At 53.3% G+C, this 19,587-nt stretch overlaps 1 protein-coding gene across 1 annotated transcript; it reads right to left on the bottom strand.

Annotated features, from left to right (window-relative positions):
• Positions 1-245: 245 nt before the first annotated feature.
• MAT1A (methionine adenosyltransferase 1A) lies at positions 246-16,625 on the bottom strand. Its single transcript, XM_030334999.1, is given in 11 exon segments — positions 246-2,127; positions 2,800-2,933; positions 3,282-3,464; positions 5,009-5,037; positions 5,040-5,226; positions 7,653-7,796; positions 8,217-8,329; positions 11,185-11,307; positions 12,108-12,185; positions 15,932-16,298; positions 16,392-16,625. Coding segments are annotated over 10 exon segments (1,188 nt in total). The 5' UTR covers positions 16,026-16,298; positions 16,392-16,625; the 3' UTR covers positions 246-2,024.
• Positions 16,626-19,587: the final 2,962 nt, after the last annotated feature.

Below are 19,587 nucleotides of genomic sequence, written 5' to 3'. Positions count from 1 at the left end.
CCTCAGGTTCTCTCCGTGAAACTCAGCAGAGTGCGGTGGGGAATAAATAGGGAAATGCCGTGACTTAACACAGTAGCTGGTGTATGAGGAAAGCTTAGTCCATGCTGGAGAAGCCCACCCGGACGGCAACAGAGGGCTCCAGTGGTGGGGGGGGGGGGGGGGGGGGCACAGAGCAGAGGGCACCTCTATGCTGGGGGGGACAGAGATGCTCCTGGTGAGGTACGTCTGAAGGTTTGCAGACAAAAACCGAGCACAGAGTAGTTGTTTATTCACTGTCCCAGCAGGAACTATTAACACATAAAGGTTCGAGTTTCATATCAACAATGTCCAAAAAAAGATCTTTTATCTCCACGGGGGGAGGGGCAACCATGCGATTCTGAATTTTCACTGTGACTAGGGCTTGAGTGGGAGGCATTGACCGCCTGCAAGCTTGTGCCTCCCTCTCCTGGAGGGAGCTTGAGACTTGCTGGGAGCGGACACGAGCTCTAGGTTTCTGTGGTAAATCGGCCTTCTTTTTCTCCCCTGAAGAGCTGCCTTTTCCCTGACGTAAGGAGAAAAGCTTGGGGTCTTTGTGCGTCAGGCCTGGAGCCCAGATGCAGGCCGTCTGCTCCCCAGATGAGGGTTCTTGGGCTGCCTGGTTCAGCCAGAACCAGCGCCATGGACCCTGGACCAGAGCCCAAGCCTCAGTGCTCTATGGGACCCTTGGGGGCCCCTACCTGAGCCTGTGGTCTGGGCAGCTAGGGAGAAGGCAGAGACACTGCTGTCAGCGGCCCAGGCTGACAGGTGGGGGAGGCAGGGCTGGCCAGGGACGGAAGGCAGGTGAACGTGCAGCTTCCAAGACCTTAGCCCTTCCAAGACCTTCCGAGGACCACTCAGGCCCCTTGAGTGCTGTGCCCCGGGAGCCACCTGGCAAAGGCAGAATCTCCTCATGACACCTCAGCCAACTTGTCTACCGCTAGGAGTTCAGCTCCGCCACCTGGGTCACTACTTAACACTAGATATTCGGCCCTTACGAGTGGCCTCTCTGGAAGGGGCGTCTGAGGGGCTCACACACTTATTCCAACGGCATTCAGACCAAGAGGCCAAAGAGAGAAGGGCTGGAAGCTACGGGGTTCCGGACCCATCTAAGGGGCTGGCCACCTGAGCTGGGACAAGCTGCTTCTCTGTCCTGACTTCGCATATCCCTGCCCAGGGCTCACCAAGAGGTGAGCAGCAAGCTCAGGTCTTCAGGACAGAGGCCACAGAGCTGCTGGTCATTGCTCAAGCCTCCGTCCGGCATGAGATGGGAACAGGGTTGGGGGCTGCGTACGGGCTCCCGAGTCAAAGCCCCTGGATCACGTGTGGGTCCTGACACATGTGGCTGTAGGACCTTGGGAAAGTTACCTAGGCGGTCTGCGACTCAGTTTCCCCATATGGAAAGTGGGAATGAGGTGTCACCTCACCGTGTTGCGGTGAAGAAGAAACGAGGTCGGTAATTGGCTCGGGCCCTCGAACACCATAGCTGCTCAGCAGGTGTCAGCCCCTGTTCCTGTCCCCGCCGGATGCCTAGCCTGAGATGCCTCCGTGAAGGCCCTTGGCTCAGGGCACAGGCCACAGATGGGAAGGGCACAGCCAGCACACCCAGGATCCCTGAGATCTGTGAGGGAGGAGGGGACCAGCCATGGGGAGGCGTGGGGGGATTTACTCTTCACAGGGGTGGTTTTTCCACTAAATTAACGTCGCCTCAGTCTGAGGGAAAAGCAGGCGGACAGCGTGACTACCGCCATGAGGAGGTCTGACCTAGGCACCAGCAAGCCCCCTGCCATTCACCAGTGACGACAGCACAGGGCTAGCCCTAGGGGTGCAGCTTGGTCCGGGAGGGGGGCAGTGGGTGGGGAAGGCACTCCCTGCAGTGGCGGGGGGGGGGGGGGGGTGTGGGGGAGCGGTCAGGGCCCTGGGTCTGGGACATCTGAGAGTTGGGGTCCTGGACAAGAGGTGCCAATCCAGAAGCTTCCAGGGTGAGGCAGGCCCTGCGCCCACCAGCTCTAAAACACGAGCTTCTTGGGAATTTCCCATGGGAACTCGTTTCTTCCAAAATGGCCGTAGCACGCCGTCTTCTGGTAGATGGGCTTCTTCAAATCCAAGTCCCTGCACAGTCAGCAGAGGAAAGGGTCATTTTCAGTGGAAAAGGAGCAGAGTTTCTCTGAATTTTGAGCACGGGAGTAACAAACAGAGTGTGGACTCTCACTGCTCAGAGCAATTTCCCATACATTTCCTGTCTACGCCACACCACATCTCATGAGATGACTGTCACTGGCCCCTGGGAAACAGGTTCAGAGGTTCGGGGACAGCCTGGTTACACAGACACACCCAGGACTCAGAATCTGAACTCTGGCCTTGCTGTGCCTTCCTCCTCTTCTCTCCTCTCCACTCTACTGGCCTGGTGCAGACCAACCACACGGCCAAGCTCCGCAAGGCAAGAGCGGCCTCAGAAACACGGGCCAATGGGACCAGACCCGCCAGCTCAATTCTCAGCATTCAGCCTTGTGATTACTTTCCTACAACCCCCCACCTGCTCAAAGATGGCCCCCCTGGATGGTCAGCGTCTCTGGGCCAGCAGGGACCTTAGACACCCCCTTCAACCTGAAAAGCAGACATCTTGCACTTGGGGTGTGCATTGAGCTGGGCTAGGAGCTTGGAGGCCCTCCTGCTCCGGGGAGGCTGAAAGTCCTTTTTTTCCCTTTCTCTTTCAGAGGAGCCAGACATCTGGGTGAGGGGGGGAGGAAGGGCCCCTCTGGCAGCGATGGGGCAGTGATTTACCTGACGATGACCCCGGGCCGAAGGTCGAAATTCTTGTTGACTATATCTAGCAGCTCTCTCTCTGTCTTCTGAGAGGTTCCATAGGTGAAGATGGAAATGGACAGTGGCTCAGCCACACCGATGGCGTAGGAAACCTTCCAGAAGAGACGAGGGTCAGGGACAAAAGCCTCTGTGCAGGGGGTCTGCCCTTCACAGAGATCCCGATGCCCTCAGAAAGGGGCAGCTGGAACCACCCATCCCTGGCCCAACGTGCTCCCCCACCTCGTCTGTCTAGGAATCTCCACCATCTTCGCAGCGAGAAGATTCAGTATGTGCCCCTCTCCCTGAACATTTTTTCCCTTCCTGAGGTTTTCAGGGTACATGCCCCGGTGCCCCATGCAACACACAGTCACAGCCCTTGGCAAGGAATGTGGGCCCCCCCCGCAGGCCAGCACAGCCTCAGCCGGGGCAGAGGTGGGGTGGTCGGACTGGGGCTGACCCACCTGCACGAGCACTCTCCGGCAGAGTCCCGCTTTCACCAGGGACTTGGCCACCCAGCGGGCAGCATAAGCTGCTGAGCGGTCCACCTTGGTGTAGTCCTTTCCGGAGAAGGCCCCTCCACCGTGCGCCCCCCAACCGCCATAGGTGTCCACGATAATTTTACGGCCAGTGACGCCCGCATCCCCCTGCAGACAGAAAGGAAGAAATGGAGGGGGGTATGAGAACCAGGGTCCCCACAGGGCAGGGCAGACGGGCGGCTGCAGCACCATGATGGCCACCGTACTAACGGGGAAAGGGGGCCCTGAAGCTGCCGTGGGCACTTTTCAAAGACCCGCCTCCCCCCACTCCCCACCCCCAAAGCTGGGAGTCAGACAGAAACCTTGCACTCTCACCCCAGTTCAGTCACTGACCCATTACAGCACCCAGGTAACCTGCCAGAGCCTCATCAGAAAGTGCAAACGAGGGGACAGAGGTTCCCTGGAATCCTAGCCAGCTCCTACTTCAGCCTGTTTTTATGAGTCAGTTGTGATGGGCAAATCCGAGCTGCAGGAGGGCCCTGAGCCTCGACACAAACACCCTGGGCCGTGGCCCTGGCTGGCGTTTCCTCGAGTGTCTGCTCTGTGCGACATTGGGCAGTAATGATGGTTTGTTTTTTTGTTTTTTTGAAGGGGGGAGGGGCAGAGGAAGAAGAAGAGAGAAAGAGACAAAGAGACAGACAGAAAGAGAGAGAGAGAGAGTGGGGGAGAGCAGAGAGGAGAGGGGAGGACAGAGGATCCAAAGCAGGCTCCACACTGACAGCAGAGAGCCTGATGTGGGGCTTGAACTCACGAACCACCAGGTCATGACCTTAAGCCAAAGTCGGATGCTTAACAGACTGAGCTACCCACGCCCCGGGAGAGACAGAATCCCAGGCTTGGAGACTCACTCAGGGCTCGATCCCATGATCCTGGGGCCTTGACCTCAGCTGAAATCAAGAGTCAGATACTCAACCAACAGAGCCACCTGGGGGTCCCAGTAATGATGTTTTAAAAGGGCAGGGGCTCCATGTCGAGTACTTTGGGGAAAGACCACGTACTCTATCCCCTTGCTTAGAGATCCACACTTCCCACTAGCACATCTAGGCTTTGGGAAGTCCTGCAGTCCTGCAAGAAATGACAGTAAGCTTTGCCTTTCTTTCCCCCTGTGTTTCTGCACTACATTTGGTCACGGAACCCGTTACGGGGGCTCCGCTCTGAGTAACGCATCCCCTCTGAGGCGCCCCTGGCAGAGGTCAGCAGCCTCTCAGACGTGCTCTGCCGATCTCTACGTCCTCTCTCCTGCCGTACAGGAGGAAGGGGACAGCAGGGGTCCCCGCCTAAAACCTGCCCCAACACGAGTTGAACATAACCTGTGGCAAAGACCCAGTGATGCCACCTGGGAAAGGCCAGTCATCCGCAAAGGTGAGCTGGCATCTCAGCAGGGCAAGGCGGCAGCATGGGGCAGTATGACATGTCTGGAGAGGGAGGGCCAGGCTGCACGAGGTAGGAGAGTCCTGGGGACATGTCCCCAATTCCTCCTGCACTGACACACGGACAGCAGGCCCCACGGAGTGTGAGCTGACCTCATGTTGTGTCCAGGGCTGGACGTGGCTGAGTCACACAAAGCCACCTCCTCCTTTGCGCCCAGGGAGGTGAGCAACCCCAGTAACAAAGACGAATCAGGAGAGATCTGCTCTGAGGCAAGGGCGCACCTGGGGACCTCCGATGACAAACCGTCCGCTGGCTGCAGGTGGTAAATGGTGTCTTCGTCCAGGTATTTGGCTGGCACCACGTCCTCGATCACCTGCTCCTTCAGGGCCTGGCGCATGTCCTCCAGCGTTATGTCTTCATTGTGCTGCACGGAGATGACGATGGTGTGGATGCGCACGGGGATGACCGCGCCGTTGTCCTGTATGTACTGAACTGTCACCTGTTGGGTCACAAGGGCAGGGGAGACGTTGTGAGGCCCTGCCCTGAACTGAGGACACACCGCAGCCAGGCACAGACACTCGGACGGCAGGCGGGGCTCCCAGGATCCAAACGAAGGTGGGGGGGGGGGGCCTCCTGTCCTCCAAGGACCTCCAGAAAAGTTAATCTGACACATTCTTGTATTTGAGTAGCTGCCCAGTGCCAGGGGATGACTGGGCATGAGGCATAAGCTATTCCCAGCTATGACCACAATTAGTGCCACTTAGAGACTCAGGGTTGCAGAGTTTCCTCTTTATTTGTCACCCAACTAGCCTCCTCCCCTTCTATCTCAGCGGGTTCTGGGTGCCACGAATCCCCCCTGGCCAAAGCCCTTTTCTGACCCTCCGTGGCACAGAGCGGACTCCTCCGCGGCAGGGGAGTGAGGCGGACTTTGGTATCCAAAGTAGCATTAAGAGAATTCCATGTATCCCTGCAGGAGGAGAAACCCTGGAGGAGCACACCCCCGCCCCCACCCCTCCACTGCTGAGGCGGGATAACACGGGCCTTCCCTCTTCAGCCGGCCCCACCGCGGTGCCTCTGGGTCTCACTGCCACACAAGGAAAAGGAGAGCCCCAGCGCTCTCCTTCCTCCGGCCTCTGTTCTAGGCTTCCGTTTTCTGCAGACGTGCCTCCCGCCTCCCGACACAGCGCACGCAGCTCTGGCGCACGATGGAGCCGGGTGCGCCAGCCGCCGTGCGCTCCGTTCCTTTGATACCACTGCAGTCTTCGTATTTGAGCTCTCCCGCCCCGGGACCTCGAAGAGCAGCCGAGGAATGCTGATGATGGAGGCATGTGGAGAACACCGGGAAAGGTCGGCTGTAGGCCACAAATGCAAGTCCTTGTCCCGGGTTCAGACAGTTGCAACCTGTGCCCCGCGTGGCCTCGCACCTGCGGTCAGGTGGACGCGCCTCTGTGCAACGGGGGCGACGGGACGGTCACGGTCACGGTCAGCCATGCTGAGCTATACAACCGCACGCGCCAAATTCCAAGTCCGGGGGCAAGAGAAGGCCCCGTCTGGTGGTGGCCACCGGGGAAACCACGGGAGGTGGGAGCTTCCTGGCCACTGACGGACAGGAGGGAACCGAGCAGATCCCAGGAGAGGTGAAGGGCGGGAGCAGAGGCACAAAGCACTAGGGAGTGAAGTAACTCAGACTAAGCAAGGACTGGGGTGGGGAGGTAGAGGAAGGTAAAACTGGAAGACCATAAGGGGCTTCAATGCCAACATAACAAGTGGGGGGTTCTCCCCCTGCGGGAAGCAGAAAACTGTAAAGGATTCCGAGCCAGTATTAGGAAATTAAAAGTCCAAAGGGAGTTAAGTGGAGTTTCCAGGCAGGGAAAGTCCTTGGGAGGGCACGGCACAGATCCCTGCTGTGGCCTGGGAACCAGGCTGGAGCAGAAGAGGTGCTCTCTAGGCAAAACACGGAGCGAGGCTGGGTGGAGACAGAGGGGGCGCTGAGCAGGATGGGGTGGGGGGCACCATGGCCCTCCCTGGAGCCGAGGAGGAGGTGACCGTGAGGCTGCACACGATGGCTCTCCGGCACACACGTGTGTAGGGGGAATGAGAAGCAGGGCTGCTGGTCCAGACACCCTACAGGTGAAAGCTTTGGGTGCTGAGTGTGACAAAGTAGGAATTGGGTGCAAGCATGGGTGGAAGGGGATAGGGTGTGCAAAAGTGCCAAGGACCCGTTGGGGGGTAGGAGACGAGCCAGGGGAGGAAGCCCCGGGAGAGGGGCCAACAGGGCCGCCAGGGTGACACGGGGCAGGGACGTGGAGAGGGGAGGTGGACGGGGCGCCTCCACCCACATGCGCTAACATTTGCATCATCGCTGGCCTTCACATGTGGACTCCGGTGAGGATTTCCCCACGGTCCAGAGCAGAGAGGTCAGGGCCCATGGGAACAGAGAGTCCAAAACAGCAACGGGAAAGCCTTTTTGCGAGAAACAGTGATAAAGGGCCACAGCGAGGCACGGATGGCCCTTGTCAACTCGGCGTTCAAACCTTGCTCAAGGTGTGGAGACCTGTGGGTGTGGACGGGCAGTGACCACAAGTGTGAAGCCAATTAAGAAGTAAATGTGTGGCAGGAACCAGAGAAACACACTGCCAGAGTCAACATATGCTAAGAAGGCAAAAAAAAAAAAAAAAAAATCCAGAACCGTTCTTTCCATTTTTCTGTATTTTTGAGACTTTTCACAATAAACATTAGGGGAGAAAACATGTAGACCTGAAGAGTTTTCAGATAAATAGTTCTTTTCACAACCAACAATATTTTGAGTGCCCGGACTGACCGCTTTGATGCCAACAATGACAAGTACCAAGAGGACCCAGAGGGGTGTCTGGGTCCCCAGTGTGTGTCTGGGGCTCCACGGGAGGGGGGCAGGAGGAGGCTCACCTGGGTCTTGGAGTCAGGCCTCAGCCAGGGGAGGACCCCGGAGCGTCTGAGTTCCGCCATTCGGGCATTGAGTTTGTGGGCGAGGATAATAGTGAGGGGCATACACTCTTCTGTCTCGTCGGTGGCATAGCCGAACATCAGACCCTGGAGGAGAGCGTCAACGGAGCAATATGCATTTTATCTTCTCATCTAAAGCGTGGCTGTATTGGGTGCCCTGTGCATGTATAACATCTGCATGGGGAGGCGGGAGCACTTGTGGACAGGAAGACAAGACAATGCTCTGGGAGGGGGGAACAAGCCCAAGTTGGGCATCGGCGACCACAGTCTTCCACAAGCAGGCCGTGCCCTCAAGTCGCTGCCCTGAAGCAGGGGTGTCCTAATTTATTCCAGGCGCACGGACCCCTCCCCCCGGGAGCTCCTGCTAGGATGAGGGGGGTCCACCCCACAGCGTGTCCAATCCATTCCTCATGAACTTCCCAGCTGTCAACTCAGCGCGGGTCAGAGCCAGGGCTGACACAGACAATGCTATCCTGACCCCCGACCCTGCACTCCACGTGTGGTCACCTGGTCTCCGGCCCCGACGTCTTCTTCGTTTCTGTCCAAATGTACGCACTGGGCAATATCCGGGGACTGCTGCTCCAGAGCTACCAGCACATTGCAGGTCTTGAAGTCAAAGCCTAAGCAGAAGGGAAAGCAGGCCTTCGTGGGGACACGTGTCAGACAGAGGGTGGCTTCCAGCGTCCTGGCAGACCGCTCAGCTCCCGACACGGCATTTCGTGTGGGGGGTGGGTGGTCTCTAACCAGCTGGGATCTGTCTGGGACCTGTTGGGTGGAGCTGAGGCCCAGGATAGGGAAGGCCATGTGTCCATCCCATGTTATCATCTGGAAGGCTGGTCGAAGAAAATCCTCCACAGCGCATTTTACTACATTAAATTATACCTAGATTAGAAATCTATATCCTACACAGAACGGCAAGATGAAAACCAGATCACGGCTGCGGCTGCGCTGGGTGACTCGTGGCCCTGCCCCCTTACCCTTCTGGAGGCACGTTCCAAGACCCAGGCTGAAAATCACCTTCCAGCACTGCTGTTCGGAAGCCCAGGCGTAATCCACGTTATGAAACACACTGAACAAGGACAGTGCACGTGAACTATGCAGAGAGGCTCCCAGAGCTAGAGTCCTCTGATCCCAAGCTCTGCACGGGGCCTGAAGCCAAATGGAAAAGCCACACCTCTGGAGGCCACGGCCACGTCTGCCCACCCCCAAAGTTCAGGCACACACGTGGAAGCTGTTCTTCCCAGGCTCCCTGCCACAGGCTCGGAACTGGTTGGCGTGGGGGGGGGGGGGGGTTGCTGGCGAGTGGCAGCCCCGCCCCCGGAGCCCCAGAAGGGGCCGCTGGGCACAGACAGTGCCATCTTCTCCCTGTGGGCCCTCGGGCCTTGCTGGGCCCGGCCGTGGGCACTGCGTGACTGAGGGGCTGAAACTCACAGAGGCTCTACTACCAGGCCAAGTATTGGTGACAAGCCGAGTAACTGCCACTCTCTTTCCAGTCTATTCTACCTACGCTGCCAGTGTGAGCTTTACTAAAACCAACCAACTGACCCAGATCCAGGCTGTTGTTTATGTCCATGCTTCACGTGGGGCCTGCTGCCCAGTGAAGGAGAACTGAGACGCCTCGGGTCCACCCAGCCCCTCCCAGCTGAACTGCCCCAGCCAACACACGCTCGCTCGGGGCTAGCCTTCCGCGCGGCACACTTTCCTACCTCCGCTAGGTCTCTGTCTAGAATGCTCTTCCTCCGGCTCCCCATCCCCACACGCCCAAATCTGATCAGCTCTCAGTAAACGTCCCTGGACCTTCCCCCCTCCCTCCCTCCCTCCCACCGACGCGCCGCTGGGCACCCCATACTGCGCCATTTAATGCCAGGCAGTGCCCCCACTCCGGAAGCACCAGGATGCCTTTGTCCTCTGCAGGTTCCTGTGCCCAGCGAATGTTTTTGAACACACACACCAATGAGCCATCTTTAGAGGCCTGCCAAGGACTCACCGATTGTGCATTAAACATTTTGCATTTTCCCTAATCGCTCTCTGGACAGTGAAGCTTCTCAGCCCTGAGAATCCATCAAGGGCTCCAAGCGATTTGGAAAAACAGAATTCAGGGGACCAAGGGGAGAGGAGCAGCGACTGTGCAGCCAAGAGCAGTGCGGGGCGGTTAGCCCGGGGCCCTCTTAGTGCAGCCACCACGCTGTGTCGCTGTGTGGGGCCCTCTGGGTGCAGGCACAGCGACAAGCTGGGCGTGCCGAGATGCAGCCAGCAGCAGAGCTGGGCTCTCTCTCGCTCTCTCCTGCCAGCACACACTGCCTCCTGGGAAGTTTCCCTTCCACCTAGTGCAGAACAAGTCTTGCTCTTGAATAAGGTCTACACGTCTTAAACAACCGCCTTTTCCTGGTAGAACAGGTGTAGCTGTGCATGGTGACATGTTGGGAAGCTGCTGGTCCGGGACAATGTGTTTCCTCCAGAACACTGTGCTGACTGGCAGAATGAGCCTGTGCTCACTGGTTCTGTGTCCACTTCCGTGTGCTGAGTGAGTACTCTAGGCGGGTCGGAAGGTGGCTGCACGGAGCTTGTGTGTCTGCACCCTCAGCGGCGAGGGACTCTCACTCACACACATGCAGCACATCGTTCCAGCCTGCCCCGACCCACAGAGGTGGCACACGTCACCCTCAAGAACCCATAAGTGGCAAGTCCGTGTGCACAGGCCCTCAGCATCTGACTCTCGCACCCTGTCCTCTGGTGCCTCTCCAAACCGGACCCTTTCCCACGCTGCCCTGTCTTAGATGTTGGACTCCGCTGCGAGTCCCCCCGTCCCCCTTTCTTTCCAGCTGTCACCCCGGCCTGATCACGGCGCTCCTCCTCGATTCCTACCAGGGTCTGGGTCCCTTCCCTGGGATACAAGCTCCCACACTGCCTGCCACTGGGGCCAACCTCGGCCAGCCTGTCTCCTTCCACCTGCCACGAGTACCAGTTCTGGACTGAGTCACTTTGTTTTTCCTGGTCTAGAACGAGAAGCGGCATCTTGAAGCAGCAAGTGCAGGAGTCTCCAAAGGGCCGCCTACTACTGGCTGTCACCTCGTGCAAATTATTTACGACTCCAAGCCTCAGTTGCCTCGTCTGCAGGAGTACGGCAGAGGGCCTCAAACGATGAAGAGGACAAATACAAAGACCAGCGCCCACGCCCGGCAGAGAACATGTCCCCAGCGGAGGGCGGCTCCCTTTACTCGGTGCTTCTCTCTTCCAAAGCCTTTGCCAGCACCAAGACCAGAGGCGACAACAGATGGACACGGGCTAGTTCAACCGGGCGCCATCCCGTGGGCCGCCATGCTATCGCCAGAGACCGTGACTCCTGACCTGCCAGGCGGGCCAAGGAATGTTCTTTTCTCCCAGTTGGTATCTGCACTGGCAGAGGACAGAGAGCCTCGGATCTGACACGGCGGCGGGGGCGCCCACACATTTCAGACCCGGGGGCCCGCCTCACCCTTGGCGGAGTCGTCGTAGCCGATGTGCCTGATGGTGCTTCTCACCACCCGCTGGTAGTCCACTGTGGCCGTGGAGGTGATCTCTCCGCAGAGTAGCACCATGCCCGTCTTACACACCGTCTCTGCAAGAGAGGGGGCAAGGTCAGCGGCCACGGGCCAGCCGAGGGGAGCGCCACTCCCGGACCCCCGCACAGCGCTGATAAAGGGACTCACGAAGAGTCTTGCGAGGCATGGGTGCCGAAAACGAGGGAACAATGCTAACAAGCAGAGTAAATCCCGGCAGAAGTGCTGACCGTGTGTGAATGCTGCCCGGAGAACTACGCTTTGGACAGACCCGGTCACACCTCGCTTTCACAGTGACCCCGTCCTTCTCACGTGGTCTTGGACCACTTATTTAGCCTAATTCGGCTTCCCCAACTGTACATGAAGACAACGTTACGGCTGCCGCGTGGCTCAAAGTGAGACAACGGTGGCAGGTGGTTGTCATAAAGAATGCTGTCAGCATGCCTCCGGGAGGCCTCTCCCGCCCCTTGTTGCTAATATTCCACCGCAGGCTGAGGTCCTGAGATCAGGGCGGGCCAACCTTCTCACTGGCCATTCACAAAGATATATCTCAGGGTGAAGTGTACCCTCAGAAGGCACAGGTCCCAGTGGTGCTCAACGCAGGGGCTAGGGAGGCACTGGAGAGGGAAGGAGCCGTCTGTGCAGCACACAGTGAGGACAGAGGGGCCCTGGTCTCCCTTCTGGGCACCCCTGCCCCATGACCTTGGCCAAGGCCCTGATGCAGCTGCAACCGTGATCACCTCGGGGGTCCTCCAGGCACTGGAGCCCCTGGCTCTCTGTTGTTCCCAGGGCCTCGGCACAGGCAAAGACCTCGAGCCCAGCCCACTGAGGTCTTTAGCAGGGAGTAGACATCTCTTACCACAGGCCACCTTGGCATTGGGGTCCTGCCTCAGATGGGCATCCAGCACGGCATCACTGATCTGGTCGCAGATCTTGTCTGGAGGAGAAGGGACATGTATAAGAATCACAGAGATAGTGGGTCTAACAGACTGAAGGATCAAAATAATCAGGTATTTGGTAAGCTTACATATGAAATCTATCTACCAAAGAGGACACTTCTTTAAATATACATAATTAGGAAATTTTGAAATTTTTATTTCATCCCATTTCTGCCTAATTTTGGATGATGTATATTACATGAAGTCGTAGCATTCCCCCCAAAAAGACATACGTTCCAAAATCAGTTCTAAAAGACTATAGCAATTTACACAGACACACACACACACACACACACACACACACACACACACACATTCTCCTACTAAAAAGTCTCTCATTCTTTAAGATATTCCCTTTAAGTCTAAAATCTAGAAAGCTCCTAGAAATAGAAGTTAAATAGCTGGGGCGACTGGGTGGCTCAGTGGTTGAGTGTCTGACTTCAGCTCAGGTCATGATCTTGTGGTTCCTGAGTTCTAGCCCCACTTTGGGCTCTCTGCTGTCAGTGAGGAGCCTGCTTCAGATCCTCTGTCTCCCTCTCTCTCTGCTCCACCCCTGACTCGCACACTCTCTCTCTCTCAAAAATAAATAAACATTAATATGTATATATATACATTGATAGACATAGATATCAAAATATTTAACAAGTGGATATGATCATTAAAATGTATAATTATTTAAAAAAAGAAGTTAAAATAGCTAATGATGTCAGTAAGAGTAGGTGCCAACACGTAAAATCAGATGGGACAAACAGATACATTTCTCGGCAGGTTCCATGAGCTGAAATATACTGTGTACGCAACACCAAGCCCGAATCCACCACCCCAGCTGTAGAAATTCCATAAGAGAACCTCTACACATCATTGCTGTTCTACTGAACATTTCCACAGGCAGCTCTCAGATCATCCCCACTGCCACTCAGCCCCCTGAAGGCTAGATGTTCTAGCTGGGTTTGACCTCAGTCAAGGTGGGGCTGACCACAGCTCAACAGAAAGCAGGGATTTGACCTTATTTTTCCACTACTTGCCTTAAGAATTCCACATGGTTGAGCATGCAGACCCCTCAGTGGCACTCTGGAAAAGTCCGCTCTTGCTTTGGGGTTGTGCAAACAGTCAATGTTCACAGATTCAGAAATAAAAGCGACACCTATTTATACATATTACATCTGATTTAAAGTTCAAAATACCCGCAGAGTTGACTTTTTTTTAATGTTTATTTACTTATTTTTGAGAGAGAGAGCAAGCTAGGGGCTGAGAGAGAGAGAGAGAGAGGGAGAGAGAGAATCCCAAGCAGGCTCTGCACTGACAGAGTGCACGGGGCTCGAACCCACAAACCATGAGATCATGACCTGAGCCAAAGTTAGACACTCAACCAACTGAGCCACCCAGAGTTGGCTCTTAATAAATTAAGTTTTATTTATAAATAAGTTTTATTTAAGTTTTATTTATACCCAGTTTTATTGAGGTATAATTGGTGTACAAAACTTATCTGCATAAAATTAAAGTATATAATTTGAGGAGTTTGGACATGTGAGTACTCTTACGTTATCATCACCATAAACAAGGTAAGAAACATATCTGTCACCTCCAAAAGTTTCCTTGTGTCCTCCTATTCTGTTTTTGTTTTTTGGTTTTTAGATGAAGAATCCAGATCCAGAATCAAGCGCTCTGCTGTCCTAAGCGCATCATTTAAAACATTCACGTCAATGTAACTTAAAATGTTAATCTGCCATTAAAGGTGAATTCTCTAATCTTTCCTTGAGAAACCGCCACTAAACTTCCGGGCTTTCTAGGCACCCCACTCCAGTGGCAGAGCCCTGCTGTAAATCCAGGTTTGTCTGATGCCACGGCCTCTGCACACCCCTACCAATGAAAGCCTGCTACTAAAATATCTCCATCAGGACTCCTAGGGTTACTCACATGCTGACCACGGATGACTCTGCTTGTTTCAAGGACGCAGGTCACATGTCCCCAGTCCACACGGGGGACTGGGATAAGGGGTATTAGGGATAAAGCCGAGATGAGCAAGGGTGTTGAGACAGCTCCGCAGACTGAAATAACGTGTAAGGAGGCTCTTTCTGAACTGTTTCTTTAGGCTTTCAAAATTTCTATTAGTATCACTCAGTGGCTGTAAGATAGCTCATAGGTGGTTTTCTTGGAAGCTGAAAAAGCATTCATTTTATCCTGCTGGTGGAAGAATTCAGCACTGGAATGACAAGCAACAAGTCCTCAAGCTTAGAGGAAGCTGACTTACGTGGACAGTTAATTGATTGTGGCAACCGAAAGGAGAGTCAGACAGACCTATCATTAAATAGACAACACGGCCATTTGATTGGCTAGAATTTTTCTTCTGTCCACTGAGCACACCGCGGTGTGTACTATGGGACCTCTGGCCACTGCGTGCCCAAGCACCCGGAGACTTTATAAAGTTACACACAATGAAAGGGGCTATTTGTTTCAAACTGAGCTAAGTCACATACAAAACTGAGTTTAAACCAAGGTTTCTTAACAGTGGTAAGAAACTGTTACTGACATTGGGGGCCAGAAAATTCTTTGCTGCAGGGGGGATGGTCTTGTGCATTCAGGATGTTTAGAAGCACACGTGGCCTCTATCCACTAAATGCCAGTGGCACCCCCAACCCCTCACAGCAGAGTTATGACAGACAACCAAAAATGTTTTCAGACATTACAAAATGTTATTGGGGGAAGGGGGCAAAACCGCCCCCAGTTGAGAACCACCAGCTAAAGCATATGGAAGGAGATGTCTGCAGCTGAGTTACAAGCTCTGAAATAACATGGATGAGGCAGATGAAAAGAAGGTAGCCTTGGTGATAAGTTACCAAAACTTTAACTTCTCAGATGAATTTTGAAAAAGTGCATAGAGAATAAGTCAGTGTGCCCAGCCCCCAAGATTCTTCTTGAGCAGTGGTTCACAAAGTGTGGTTCCCGCAGCAGCAGCAGCAAAAGCATCTCCTGAGAACTTAGTAAAAATGCAAACCTTGAGCCTCACCCAAGATGTACGAAATCAGAAAAGTCTGGGGGTGGGGTCCGGCACTCTGCCTTAACAAGCCTACTGGGTGATGCTGATGCTCCCTGATGTCTGAGAACCACTGACCTACAGCCTGAGGCTCTGATCATGGTCCTCACGTTCGCACACGAGCCTCTCCCATTTCCCCACAGCACCAGAAAATACTCGAATGTTCTTCCTCTTCAGGAGGTCATCTGTACTTCTCATAGATAATATACCTGAGGCTTTCAGGATCTGGAGATCTGTCTCAGCGACTACTGGAATGTGCTGTTCGTTCCTAGACTATACACGCTTTACGTGCAACACTTAGCGACCACAGTCCTGTTGGAGGGAACACTGGAACATTCTCTGTTGATTTAAGTCGCTCAACGATAAAGCTTTGTCTTGCCCCCCAATATATAAAGCTGACATCCGATACATGTTAGACGTGTAATATGTTTAGTCAACCCAACGCGTGTTCCCTGTAGCGGCCTCATCGTGCAGAGATGCTGGCTGTGGGTGGCAGCATGAACCCTTGTCTTCATTAACTGACAACTTCTCATTTCCTAATCAGTGACTGTTTTCCAAAACTAGTAAATTAGTAAATCACTAGAATTAAAAGACGCCTCCTATGGTGCCTCCAGAGACCCCTCACGGTAACGAACACGGATTGGTTTTAAGGCCCCGGGGAAAATGGCTCCCCCAGCACAGGCTGTCCTCGGTCCACAGCCACCTACTTACCCGGGTGTCCCTCTCCTACAGACTCCGAGGTGAACATGAAGGCTCCTTCTTCACTTAGAGAGTGGTCACACAAGCCGTCCACCGGGCCATTCATCTTTGCACACTTCTCCACTGGGTTTCTTCAAGGTAACGATTTCAACGCTGTTGACTTTGCCTGAAGTGGTTTTGTGTGGTTGCCTTTTTTTTTTTTTTCCTCCCCCGGGAACCCAACAGGCTTGTCTTTGGCAGAGCTACAGGGCTCGCTTCTGGGGAACTGCCTGTGTGCACGTGAGGGGAAGGTGGGGAAGGTGAGGATGGTGAGGAGGGCGGGCCTGAGTACCGACGTGTCACTCTCTCCGGCTGGTCACGGCTCGCTCCTGAGTGACTCCTATATATGGAAAAGTGAAAGGGCCTGAATAATCATGTGAGAAAATTGGAGGAGTCCATTTCCTGGGGGGGGGGGGGAGGGGTGTCTTCTTACCTTGAGGAATTCCGGTCCTCAGCTCGGATTTCCCGAGCCCCAACGTCTGGTCAGTGCACGGTGAAGAAGGCTGTACAGATTCTGCAGAACCGAAGCTCCTTTGGGACTCTGCTTCAGCTCTGCAGCTAATCTCCATATTGGGCCGAGGTTAACATCCCACGTTGGAGGGTGGGGGTCTGTGGTGACTCAGGGATCCAAACAGGCAGCAAGGAGCCCTTTCCCAGAGATGCGGTTTCGGCTAAGGCTGCGGCCCAGGGTGGCCTTTGCCACTGGGTGCTGCCTTTCCTCCCCCACACCTTGTCTGGGCTGGGCTCTCCCCCTTCTTCTACCTTCTCAGAGCAAGAGCACGCACCTGTATTCTGAGTCAGCGTGGACGTTACACAACACGTTCGTTTAGGGGAAAAGTTTTCAAGCCCACATTTCTCTGCTGATAGAAAGCACCTAAGCTGTCAGCTTCTCTAAGACACCGGCGGTCACATTAAAAAGTATCTGGACAGGTTACAGAAGACAATGCTTTTTTATATTTTGTTTTTTGCTTTTGGAAAAAGACTTTTGAGAGATGGATTCGTTACAGGGAAATTATCCGAGTCCAGCTTCCATAAGATACGTTAAACTTCGACCTATTCAGTCCTGTGCACTTGATCAACATTCTTGATCACATGATGCCCGCACTTGTTTTTTTGTTTTGTTTTGTTTTTTTTTTGCTTTGACCAAGAAAAGAAGTGAACTGGTTACATCTGTAGCCAGTTCATGCTCTACCTGACAGCGCCTCTCTCTTCCTTCTCTCCCACTCTCAGACCTCAGGCTGCAGGAAGAGTGGGGAACTGAGATCACAGACAGTGAGAATGGGTGGAGGAACCAGTTCCCACTAGAAAGCAATAAAATGTAAGCAGCCAAAAGCTCATGCATCAAAAATATTGGACCGTGGGAAGCAAAAGGTAGGATGCGGTGGCCCCAAATCCCCTCTCTACTTAGGATGTGAGCATTACAGTTCTCTTCCTGGTGCTCTAAACTTTGAGTTTTGCCACCTGGTCAGTAGCAGCAGCACCAACTATCCAGGGAATTTAAACTATATTAAAGTGACCTCCTCACGGGATAAAGTAAGAGGTTTTACATACACATATTTCATCATTTAACAAACAGCGAGCTGGACCGCTCAGGCACAAGACTGCTGAAGGTTCGAAGAGAAAAAGCCACCGGGAAGGGATGGAAACATGAGGATCAAACAAGGACTTTAGACAACATAGCCTTGTCCTTGTCAGCACACAGGCGTCCTCCTGTTTGCACTTAAAATATTTCAACATCGCTGTCCCTTTGTAAATTTCTTCTGGGTACACTGGTTTCAAACCTGGAGGCAATATGAGCTAATGTTTAATGTGAACCGTAGACCTAGGTTAGCCTAGCAGCTAGAAGTATAGCCATTACGTTCTAACTCTGCTTTAAGAGCAAGATGGGGTTTAAGTAGCAAATACTCAACAGAGTCCTAGAGCTGGCAGTAAGTCAGAGAGCAAAGCCCAACTGCCCTCTGAGTTCCAGAATGGCTCAAAGCATGGAGTGGAGGGGCATGTCCTACACAGAGAAGTGGTGTTTCCAGAAACATATGCAGGAGGCTTCTGTAGCCTGGACACAAATTCAGAGTGAGGGAAGGATCTGGAAGCACGGAGTTCAGTCCCCATCTTATGTGTGAGTCTCGTATGACATCCCCACGAAATCTAGGCCACCTTATATTCTTTCAGCAGACAGAGGTTAGTTAACAAGCAGCACACAGAACACCGTGGATGAGAGTGTGGGCTTCAGGGCTGGAGTCCTGTGTGACCTCTAACCCACTGTCCACCGTGGGACAGGCTTCCTAACCTCCCTCATCTGTAAAGCAGGTTAAGTAAGCATCATTGTGAGAAACAGATGTGGCCATTGCGGTAGGATGAGTATTGAGCACAGAGCTGGTGCACGATAAGACTTCGATAAAATATTCCTTAAGCACCTTCCATGTACGTAATACGTGCTCTTCTTTTTTTTTAAATTTTAATGTTTATTTATTATTTTGAGAGAGACAGAGACAGAAGGTGAATGGGGGAGGGGCAGAGAGAGAGAGACAGAGATACAGAATCCGAAGCAGGCTTTAGGCTCTGAATCGTCAGCACACAGCCCAACGTGGGGCTCAAACCCACAAACCGTGAGATCATGACCTGAGCCAAAGTCGGACGCTTAACTGACTGAGCCACCCAGGCGACCCAATATATGATCTTCTTATGTAAAAAGATAAAATGCAAGGCCCTAATAGTGCTGAATCAGTCGAAAGATATCCCTTTTGTACTAAATGTTACCTGATTTTGTACTAAATGTACTAAAAGAAATATCACTTGAACCAAGAGTTAAAATAGTGGTTTCAATCTGCTCCCTTTAGAGAGAACTGGCAGACCTTGGCCAAGATCTAATACTTAGAAAACCGAATCTATGGGGACTTTGTATCCCTAATTTGCCATCATAAACTCAAATTAAAACCTCCCTGGCGCACAGGCTGTCCCGTTCTCTCTTACGCATGAGTTGTCCTAATGTCCCCCCACCCCCACTGATTACCTAAGTCCAATTCAAGGTGTCAAAGGCCCACAGTTGATTTCACCTCTATGCAGCAACCTTCAACTCTGAAGCTTTGCTGACAAGCCTGTGAAGAAACTTGGCTTTGAAAACAAATAACGTTTTGGTCAGATTTACCCCTGATACTAAAATATAAAATACCAAATGAATATAAAATACCAAATGAATATAAAATACCAAGCAAACGGCTGTGTTTCCAATGAGCAGTTTGTGTAAGCCACACTGACCAGTTTCATGAAGGGGCTTGGAGGGCACCCGACCCCCAGGTAACTAGTGGAGAGCACCTGGTCTGATAGTGCCTTTGGCCAGCTCCTACACTGTCATGCCTGATGGCTACGCCACAGTGCGGAGCCTGATGCAGGGCTCGATCCCACGAACTGTGCGATCATGACCTGAGCCAAAATCAAGACTCGGACACTTAACCGACTGAACCACCCAAGTGCAAACATTTCTGAACCTTGGTGAGAAACTCCCTTAAACATCAATGACATAATAACCACATGGGATATTTTCAAAGGATTTACTACGTTTGCCCTCATTAATTTAAACACAAAGTCTTCCCACATACATCATCCGGAACGTGAATAACTTATTTACCAAA

Source organism: Lynx canadensis, chromosome D2 (assembly GCF_007474595.2).
Source record: "Lynx canadensis isolate LIC74 chromosome D2, mLynCan4.pri.v2, whole genome shotgun sequence".
NCBI classification, from domain to species: domain Eukaryota; kingdom Metazoa; phylum Chordata; class Mammalia; order Carnivora; family Felidae; genus Lynx; species Lynx canadensis.
This window is presented reverse-complemented; position numbering and strand designations above follow the sequence as displayed.